This window comes from Asparagus officinalis, chromosome 2, assembly GCF_001876935.1.
Source record: "Asparagus officinalis chromosome 2, Aspof.V1, whole genome shotgun sequence".
Classification (NCBI taxonomy): Eukaryota; Viridiplantae; Streptophyta; class Magnoliopsida; order Asparagales; family Asparagaceae; genus Asparagus; species Asparagus officinalis.
Window position 1 is genome coordinate 39703132 of NC_033795.1, and position 11387 is coordinate 39714518.

Sequence of the window (11387 nt, forward strand, 5' to 3'; positions counted from 1 at the left end):
TTGGATCATGGATGGAAGTCCCTGATTCTCATTGAGATGCATGGCAGCGTAAGTATATATCGACATACTTGTGTTTCGCTCAAAGTTCAAAAGTACGGCATAGCTATTTTCAACCATAAAGCCTGAATAAAAAATAGTTAAAAGTAGGACGCAAACTACTCATAATCAAGACTCTTAGCATGTTTCCATGTTTCCTAGATATACCGATAATACCCAACAGAGGAAAAGGAAAATATCTCAGTTCTTATACCTTTACTCAAAATTTAGTCTACAATTAGTAGAAATACAATGTAACCAACAAAAACGGTTCACCTTATGATAGGATGATAAGTATTGTTTCATACAATATTTGCACACATACAGTTGGCTATATTATGTTTATAAGAACAATGCCAATGTCTGAATGTCCCTGTTAACTTCCTAGAAGATTTACATTAGCAACAGCCAAAGATACCCACGCTCCCACAACTAGATATACCTGAACATGTCGTTTAACATAATTTCGCATAACTTCGATTACAACATGAAAACAAAGAAAGAAAAACACCCGTTAATCTACAAAAACTTATTGTGAAAACATCAGAAGGAGGCTGAACTGGTTCTTCGGAGCTGGTACTTTGGTTCTGGTGGGGGTGCATCTAATATCTTGTCCAATTCCTGCAGATAAAAAGACCAAGTTGTATGAATTTACTGAAAAGGCAGAAGTGAAACTTTTCCAAAAGAGCATTTTTAAGGCTAAGAGTCGCATTCTCTGTAAAATTCCATAGTTACTCCACATGTTAATGGCTTCAAAAGCATTTATGCAGCAGTTTCTATTATCTTGGCAGTGGCAAATATAGGGAAGAGGATATAAAACATTTCATAATAATGTATATGGTTGGAGGGCAGAAAATAGAGAAAGGTGCCGAATAAAGCAAATAAAGATATCCCGACGTGAGATGATACCTAAGTTACAACATTTACTGTCAAATCAAAAATGAATTTGGAAGGTATTATCCAGGAGATAAATAGTGGTGTATGTTTCCTACTATCGCCCATTAGAATATACAATAATGGTAACAATGAGATTCTTTCCCCCTCAAAAGTACTGATGTAGGAAGATGCAAGACTGTTATTGGGTAAGCTTTACAAATAACTGAATAAGAAAAACAAGAAATAACATCTGGCTTGAATAATAGTAACTGCATTCAGGGCATATTGTTAATTGATCTAAAGAACATGTAGCATATAATAATTGATTAATTTCTCAACTTATTATCAACATCTCTTAGGAAATTCCTTTTAGATTAATTGATTACAAGTTTACGCTGATGTTTGTTTTTCTAATTGCTCTATGTCAAGCAAAAATGAATTGCTTTCAACACTAATGCCATTTTTATGGCCTTGTTATTTCAATAATCTGGGATGGGAAATATTCATTGGAAGTGCATGTAAAATTTTCCCTCCCCTTATCATATACTTACTATTCTCTCTTTCTCATATAATTAACTTAGACGTGAGAAAATGATTTAGAAGACATGGTATAACTGTATGAGTCTAATGTGGTCGGCACACCCAAGTATTTCATTTTACCCAAAAAATGCCAAAACATTTACCGACTCTGCTTTCTAAATACGCACAGTTCACATGACTGTTGTACATTAAAACATATAGATTCCACTGAAAACTGTTTGAACTTCTAGAATCATAAGCTTAGTTCTATCTACTCATTTTCACATAATTAGAAACTCCTAACATATGCCATGTGACACAAAACATCTTGAGGATCAAATAAAGATTTTACTGCTGAGTCCTAATTTGGCAAAGAAATTGGTTAGGATAGACAAAGATTTTAGGATCTTTTAGATTCAAGCAATATTTGCTTTCTGCTTCAGTGTCTTAAAATCACATGAAAAACAGAGGGATCCGGTGAAGAACCATTTTGAGTATCCATGATATATAAGATACATGATCAATATGTATCAATGATTAGGTAAGCGATATGATATCTTAACCATAGAGTTCATGATTCAATTTTAATTGTGAATGCACTTATTCCTCATTTAAACAATGAATCCATACATTTGGAAACTCATTTTATAATGTCCGTCTTATTAGTGTTTTTTTACCATTTTTAGTCTGGCTTCTGAGTAGAGGAATAAAATTCACATGATAATATGGATGTAGGTGTTACTATTCAGTCTTCATGTAGCTTTACTACATCCTGTCCCATATTTTCAAGATACTGGCATCTGGTATCACATTGTACCTCCAACCCATACTCTACACTGATGTTTGCTATATGTTTTTGGTTACAGTTAAAACATAATAATAAATTGCTAAGGGAGAGTTTTAAATTACTAATTCCTCAATGTCGACTTTCTTGGATGCTAGCTGTAAAATTTGCATGGTACGTTATACCAACATGGAATAACCATATGCAGTGTACTAGTACATTAGCTATCAGTTCTTAATTTTATTTAGTTGTGCTCATCTTAGTAGTCTGATAACTATCTAATATTTCTCAGCTCTAAGTTGCATGGACATGGGTGCGAGTACCGGTATGGGTGCAGGTATAGGTACAAGACATGGCAAATTTGTAAAATGTAATGTACGAGAACACGGCTACATATATATTGATGTCTAGCGAGTTTCAAGAAATGGCTGTGAAATATAGGATATACATCCAAGAAGTGTATGACAAGTGTTTTAAATTAAAAGATGTATCGTATAATTGGGTACATCCCTGAAGAAATATATGCATATATCTAAGGAGTGTCAATGAAGTTTTGGTACAGGTACTCGTCGGGTACGGGTATGGCTTCATGATAGAAATACCAGGTAACGTTGATACAAAGATACCATTCAGAATGGCATACCCTGTTGTGAGTATAATTTTCAAGATTTTCAGATGACCATCTTCATATCATATTGCATCACACATCTATGTATGTAACAATGCAACTTAGGCAAAAATATAAACTTCCTTATGGGGCCACAATCAGAGTTGTTCTTCTGGAATTTATAAAAGAGATCAAGAGCAAACCATTTATGTTTATATATTTGATTCACTGATTCAAACCAGTATCTTAAATCCTTAGCACACTAGACAAGGTTATCCCTCAGGAAATGCCCTTCATTTCACATCCACGTGTTCACTCATTCTTTGATCAATTGTAGCTGCTTATTCAAAACTTGATTCACACTCCAGAACCATCAATTCTCACTTCTCAAGAAGAACCACTTCAAACTCTTCAACTGATCACTTATCCAGTCATCCTAATGCTGTGTCATCAGGTAATAATTTCAGGCATATGCTTATATGTAGAAGACTAGAAAAAGCAATTTACCACCAGTTTCATAAAAATAAATCAACATTGTAACAAAGAAATGAGAAGGACAAGTATATGTGGTTTTGTGTGAGATAGTTATGTCAAAAGAGATATTATGGCAAAAGCAGTAAAGCTGCTGAACATAAAGAGACTACACATCCCTGTCCCTATACAGCATCCAGAAGAAAAATTTTAAGTCAAATAATCTTAAAACTCACACTACAAAGAAAATACATTGAGAAAGAGGAGAACCACCACCACCATGGGTTGTCAAGAGACGTCAAGGAAAACAACTTGCAGAAGTTTAAATAACAGCAATGATGACAGGGAAAATCTTCTCCAAACTATGTGGCTATACCACATTACTCCTTTTTCTGCAACTGCCTATATTATATGCCACCTCCGTCATTAAATTAGCACGGCCTTCTTTTATTGAATGGGCACATACAAATTCATCATAAAAGTCTAATGAAGGATTAATCTCAACCATTGATATCCTCAATATAAATGGTTGAAGCTAATAACTGTGACATCAATTATCCACGTCCAACACCCACGTTGGGAAAGATCCCATGTTGATGTTGGCAACAGATTATATACCGACATCGGAGTTATTTTTATCTCTAGATCTAGAGAAAACTTTGTGCTAGAGTAGTTAATTCAGTAACTGCAGGTATCTGTTACCAAAAAGGCACGAGTACAGGGGTAAATGTGAGTGTGAGTAGAGGAGCACTCCACTAAACTTTCAATTCTTCATAAGGACAGTTCTCCCTTGGCTAAATTAGGCGGTTGTAAGGGAAACAAAAAAACAAATATGAACAAACTAGTAAATAATATGATGAGGTTAAAATCAATAGCTGGATGAAGACAGTAAAAGTGGACCATGAGGTTCATCTCAGTGACTCAACCCATGATACTACACTATTCACTTCCTGAAAAATCGAATACTAATGTAGATTCAATGTCATATAACCACATAGTGACCAACATCCTATATTCCCATGTAAACTAAACAGCTTGAACCCTTCTCTAACAGCTTAATTGGGCACTATGGTAAAAAGACTTAACCAGGCTTTTGATTCTTGCACAGCCTAAATCCATTAAATGTTGATGAATCTCCTTTCAAGCAAGTTCCTACATATTGACTATATCTATGAGTACATTTTTAAATTACTTTTGAAAAAAAGCTACAATGATAACCCCAGGCAGTCAAGTTCACATTCTAATGAAAATGCCCTTGAAGAAATAAATTATTTAATTTCTCATACTGTTGTAAGAGTACTTGCTTCTGCTGCCAATTTGAGTATTTCCAGTTAAAAATGTCAAGTATAATCTAAGGAATGAACCTCCAGGGCTGGAAGTTACTCAAATTGTTAGCGGCCAGATTCGCACTTATATTCATAAGATATAAGTTGATTCTACCTTAAGAGGTTGAATAATGACTTATGCACCATAGCTGATCCTATATCCAAAGCTTGGATGGAGATAATGGTAATAATGGTGCTCATGATAAAAATGGTTCTATGATGAGTAAAATGGTCCATAGAATTATGAAGGGCATCCAATGGACTTGAACAAGAGAGGGATAAAGTTGACCTCAACTCCATTATAGGCCACCAACTGACCTCCAGAAGATCAATAAGCATTTTGAACTGCCACTGAACATATATTTGATGAAAAATGAAATACAGGGTTCAACTGACAAATATCCTCGATTTCCTTAGACATACCTAAAGGAGACACGGAGATAATTAAATCATCATCATAGTTCTCACAGATTTTGCAGAATATTGCATCCAGACAATAAATTTAGGGTTTTGTTAATGCAATGCAACCAAGGGAACCTCAGAGCATGCAACTATGGTAGAGGATGTACCCCTACTCGCTCAAAAGAAGACTAGAAACAATATATGTTCAAAATCATATTTATTGCAACCTATAAACTGTGTAGAACTTAAGAAGGTGATATACATGATCCTAAGGACTTTTCCTGATTAGGATGAATATAGTGTGAAGCAAAAACATAGAGCCATTCAAATGATTGGGTATGTGTACGTACTCTTTTAAATACACTGTTGCATTCATGGTATAGGCAACAGGCAAATGAATACTATGCCAACAGAAATATGACATCCCTGAAAGTTTTCTGAAACTTTGGGAGGACAAATTTCTTGTCTACACATGTTTGGATTAAATGAATACAGACAATATGAAACTGTTCGAAGGAATGCTTCATACAGAATGCAACCTACTAATATGCTAGAAACCAATGAGTCATCTCATAGTATGTACGATATACTGTTTGCAATAGCATTTGAAGACATTGTGTTGCTAAGATTTATAGAGAAAAAAGATCAGTTAGCTGTTATATTAATCAACACTAACAGAATCATTGCTGAATGCTACTAGTCAGAGATTAATGATGGACAAAGAAAAGTTGACTATTTAGGCATTGTACTAGATTACAAGTCATTCAGTCCATTTATATGGACACCTGACTTTAGGTGTGTGTTGAGGACGTTGGTATGAAGTTTTGCACAAATATGAACCACGGGCTTTTAAGGTATATCGAAGAAAAAAAAAGAAAAAAACGCACAAAGAATATTAAAGCATAAAGAATGGTTCTAATTGTGTAACTTACTGTTATTTATGCAGTATAACATTTAGCTATTATAGCATAAATAGTAAATACTATATATCTTACAATATTATCGCATAAATACTATATATCTTACAATTTATTTCTCAACATACATCACAAAGCATTTAAAAAAGGGAAATCAGTATAGCAATCCAGTCAGTTAATGGAAGAATTATTACCTAACAAAAACTGCTTAAAAACTAGGATGTGATGTCTTTAAAGAATAATTTAATAAGTTACACATGACTTTAAGTATATTATATTGCATTGAGAAAAGGAAAAAATCGAAAGTTATTTTAAAGAAACTATCTTTACTCGGTGACTCTGCCTACACAAGGTAATGATTTTCGAGCTTCTCTAAACAACTCTCTTTTTCCATTCAATGTTTTTACTAAAGACCAAATTGTTTGGAATTTGAAGTCTCGAACCAGGCTAAGATGAACAAAAATATAAACCACAGGAGGATATAAAAGAATCAATATTTTATTATGAAAAGGGATTAATCTGCTTACACTCATGGAAATTATGATTTTTTCCATGGGACGATATAAAAGAATCAATGTTTCATTAGTTTATCATAATATTCGAGGAGGCTTGTTGGTAAAGTTAGGTGGAGACTATAATTTAGAAGACCGTAAACTCAACCTACCAAAATCAAAAACTTAGATCAAGACATATGATGTTTCCAATGTATATTAAAAACCAAAAGACAAACATTAGTCTCAAATTCATAATTTTTCTATAGCCACAGGAAAAATGATAACGGATGCAGGATGGAACGAGAAGAGACGAATATCATGTTTCATAGAGCTGAAGAATGCCAAAATAATATTTACTACGACAAAGTAGAGAGAGGTAAAAGGACTAGTATGTCCTGCTTCACATTTAATTTCTAACTTTCTCCATTACCAAGAATTTGATTAAAATTTTAGGGTGATTTTAGGTCATGTAAGCAGAAAATTGATTAGTATAACTCAGAGATGAGTTGCAGTGCAATAATCATAGCAAACTTACTTCCAATGTTTCTGCAGTAGTTTCAAGCTTTAAGGAAAAAAACAGATATTTCTATTCCTAAACAAGCGAAATGTAGAGGCCAAACTATTAAAATAATATAACATGAAGAACTAATTAAACTTGAGTTATAAACATATGTTGACAATGGAGCCATGATCTGAAAAAAATAATTTTACCTAGGCCCCAACAACTAATCTATCTGCCAAACAATGTCTCAACCTAGGGCTAGTAAAGAATACCAAAGATTAATATAAAACTAGCTTGATGTTTGCGAAAAGGAAGTAGCCGCAGGATCTTGAGTTCATTTCGATATTATTTGGAGAATCTATAGTCCAAACCTTTCCATTTAGTAATAAGTACTTTGAAAGACTTGAAATTTAAATTTAATAAAGCAAATAGTATCCACAATACAGATGATTCTCAAGTTTACACCGATATTGGACACATCTATGAAACAAACATTACTTTTTAAATATCAGTTATGTCAATCTTTGTTGCTAACATGATAGCATCAATGAGTAACCCCTAAAAGCCCAAAAAATGAACTAAAGTATTAGTATGGTTAATTAATTATAAGCCATGACGAAATGCTATCGGAAACATTGTATGGAACGCCAAATATTACCCAATATCGGCAAACACTGAATAACTGTTGCCGGATGCATTATGCAAGTCTAACAACCTCAATGCAAAATGAGTTATGCAACTAACTTGAAAAATCAGGTAACATGAAAGAGGTTAGACTAAATTGGTAACTAAACAGAGATGATTGAAGCTACCTTCTGTTTCTTTAACCTCTCATTTTCTTCTTCCAGGCGAGAGACCTTGTTCTCCAACTCATTGGTATAGGCCTGCAAAATCAAAATACAATCAATCACATTAAAGAACAATTTCCCCGCAAATAACATTAAAAGCAAAACGACAGCCACAAAACCTTTCTCCCAAATTTTTGAGGTCTATCCGAATGCTATTCTTCGATCCAATTCTATTTAAGGGTCACCTCCTCCATTAGTTAAATATTAGTGTTTCGATATTAGTCCCTAAAACCTTTAATGTTTTGAAATTAGTTCGTCTAATCATTTAAATTGCTATCACTTCCTCCAATTCTCACAAGTTATTTCAAATTAATCCCTCCAACTACTTCTACTCTTAATCGGAAGGACTAACTTGAAACAACTTATGAGAATCGGGGGACCTAATAGCAATAGCAATTTTGATGATTTAAGGGACTGATTTCAAAATAACCTAAGAATTGGGGGACCAAATAGCAATTTCAATGATTTGATGGACTAATTTCAAAATACTGAAGAGTTTAGGAACTTATATAAAAAAAACCCTATCAAATTCTTCTTAATTGCTTTCTATCAAATTCTTTCAGGCCTAGCTCTAGTTCCTTTCCCCATTAGCGATACTCTTTATCACATGACCCAAAAAAATAACATAATCAGAGCGAGAGGTAATCCTACTACCTGTTTCCTAGCTCTAGAACGGGCAGCAGACTCCCGGTTTTTAATCATTCTCTTCTGCCTCCTCTCCACCAACTTATCCGGCACATCACTCGACGCCCCTCTTTTCCGGCCCGGTGTTTGTGGTTCGGACATCGCCCCTACCGTCGGCGACGACACAACCTCCGGATACATCGCATCCATCATTGTTCCCGACCCAACACCAATCGGTTGCACAACTCCACATCCCGGAAAATAAGCCCTCATCACATTTTGCTGATGGTGCTGAGTCAACCAATGCGATCCTTGACCAGCCATCGGACCAACAGCGGCATTTTCCATAACATTGTTTGCATTTTTCAATGATCCCTCGGGGACCACTCCAGCCTTCGCCAGGAAATCTTCTAATGTCATCTCACCGAATGTTAGTTGCCTCTCCTGGTCTGACCTCCTGTCATTGGCATCTTTATTTTCATGGCCATTTTGAATATCTTTCCACACCTCGTCTACTGTTTTGTCTCTCAAGCCGCGGGGCATGGTGATGCTTCCTTGACGCTGGAGGCCAGAGCTAGAAGCGTATTGATCGGCATGGCTGTCAACTTCTTGGTTTGTGTCCAATCCCTTGAGGAGCTCCTCAAGGTTCATACTGTGTAAAGGCTCCCCCAAGTGGTTTTGAACCTCATTGAGGGTGAGACTATAGAGAGAACCCTGACGGCCTAGACTCTGAACCTGAGATCGCTGCCCACCACCGCCACCCTGAGAAGTCATTGTCTGAATACCCATCCACTAAGTTCCACACAAACTACAAAGACTAGAGAAGAAACCCAAATAATTGATTTTTGGACAATTCTAAATCCACTGAAATCTCTCCCTCTTTTATTTGCCTTCTTAAACCAACCAATCTCACATGCACAGCTGCAAATCACAAGGGCACAATAATGAGAATCGTGAAGGTAAAAGGGTGAAAAAGCTCCACTTGCACTATTAGAGGGGTTGGCAAAAAGATAAATTTAAAAACTCATAGAACAATAATGATCTGATATAGTTCATTCTTGCAGTCAATTAAAAAAGGGGTTTCCCTGGAATGAAGAAATCACATGAATTACTCAAAATCATCCATCAAATTTCAATAATAAAAATACCATTTACCACCTTTTGGGTACGGAATCAGCTCCTAAAAATCCCATCAGCACCTAAATCTCAAAACCCAAATAAGACATGATCTTAATAAAAGGGCTCTAAAAACAACCCATCAACAATCAAACAGAGAGAAGAGAAACAAGCACATACCCATGACCCAAAATGCAATCTTTAAGACAATGGCCACCCTCAAAAGGGGCTAGATGAATAGAATCAATTTGTCTTGGATCTTTTTGACAACTTTTTTTTTTGGGTGCTTCTACGTTCAATTTCAAGCTACGGAAAATAAAAACAAACAAGGAGAGCTCAAAATTCATACCAGTAAACGAATCAGGAACAGCGCATAGACGCAAATAGAGAGGGGGGGCGAGAGGAGTGATGAGAAGTGTGACCCGAGAACCGAACCAGTTTTATTAAGTTAAAAAAATTATTTTTTGGTTGGGAGGAGAAGTAATTTAGTTTATTATTATATATCTCAAAATGGAGAGAAAACTGTTGTCACCATCTTGTGGGGGCCACTAAGATGACTTTTACAGTGAGCTCAACATGGGCTTGTGAGTTGTGACTTTGAGAGTGACGGCTTGCGGTCCAAGAGCCTAGAGCAAGTTTTTATTTTATTTTATTAAGGCCCAATTGCACTTTACATGCCCTACATTTTTCTTTAATTTGCACTTATATATCCTCACTCATTTCTGGTAACACTTATATACCCTAATTTTTTTAAAGATTTCACTTGTATGCCGTCGCTTATCTTTGGCAGCACTTATATACTCTATTGTTCTTAAAATTTGCACTCAAATATTCTAAAAGTTTGAAAACTGACACCTAATACTATATAAATTATAGATGGGAAGCTCATATGGTCAGTTTAGCCGTTTGAGGGCTATTCCAAAACTAGCAAAATTTCGATTAGTTAAAAAACGAAGAGTTGGAACAATCCAGGCTTGATCATTGTCTAAAAATTGACCGAACAAAACTCAGTTTAAGTCATTGCCTAATTATTTGTTAGTCTAGGATCAATCATTGTCGGTTATTGTTTTCACTTAGGGTCTGTTTGGTACATTTCCAAAAAAGAAGAAATGGAAAACAGTGTTTGAAAACCCATTTCAGGACATTTTAGAGGGCTTCCTGCATTTCTTTTATTCCGTTTGTTTCACATTGAAATCAAAGAAATGAAAAACACAGTCGTCGTTTCAATAGTGATTTCAGCATTTAAATATTGTCTTTTAATCCTACATTTTTATTTCTTGGGTTTGTTTGAACAAAAAAAACAAAACTCGCCCGTTGTTTTAATAGTGATTTCAGCAATTAAATATTGTCTTTTAATCTTTAGCCGCTGTTTCAACAGTGTTTTGGACAATTAAATATTGCCCGATGTGACATTTCCACCCAATTTCAGAGAGTTTTGGCTTGAAATGAGTTTTCTCCAAAATCTGACATGACATCCTACGTGGCACCCTCATTTTTTTAAATCACACAACGAAACAAACTTGTGATTTGAAAATCCCTTGAAACTAAAATGTGATGTGACACTATTGATATTTCCCTAAATCCCATGTGGCACCCCATTTTCTCTTTCTTTTTTTTTTGGCAAACAAACAGCCCCTTAGGCCTCGTTTGGTAGGCGGGAATGAGGTGGAATGGAATGGCATTCTCACTTCTCATTCCTTCATACCAAACAAACCAACTTTTTAGATGTTGGAATGACCATTCCCAGGGAATGACCATTCTCACTTTTTGTGGGAATGGGCATTCCAAGTGAGAAGATAGGGAATGGTCATTCCCATTCAAGAGAGAATCAAATCAGTTATTTATTTTTTAATTATACCCATATTA

General features: G+C 35.2%; 1 protein-coding gene across 5 annotated transcripts; it reads right to left on the reverse strand.

Moving 5' to 3' along the window:
- LOC109830686 (ABSCISIC ACID-INSENSITIVE 5-like protein 2) lies at nt 290–9996 on the reverse strand. 5 transcript variants are annotated; one of them, XM_020398034.1, is made up of 5 exons: nt 9871–9982; nt 9564–9604; nt 8436–9326; nt 7746–7817; nt 290–657 (listed from the first exon to the last, which is right to left on the reverse strand). In XM_020398034.1, the coding sequence occupies exons 3-5, from the start codon at nt 9192–9194 to the stop codon at nt 580–582; spliced, it is 909 nt and encodes a 302-aa protein (XP_020253623.1). In that variant the 5' UTR covers nt 9195–9326; nt 9564–9604; nt 9871–9982; the 3' UTR covers nt 290–579. The 5 variants fall into 5 exon arrangements, with proteins under 5 accessions (XP_020253623.1, XP_020253620.1, XP_020253622.1 ...); XM_020398031.1 differs by having other exon boundaries at nt 9702–9982; XM_020398033.1 differs by having other exon boundaries at nt 9554–9604; nt 9702–9982.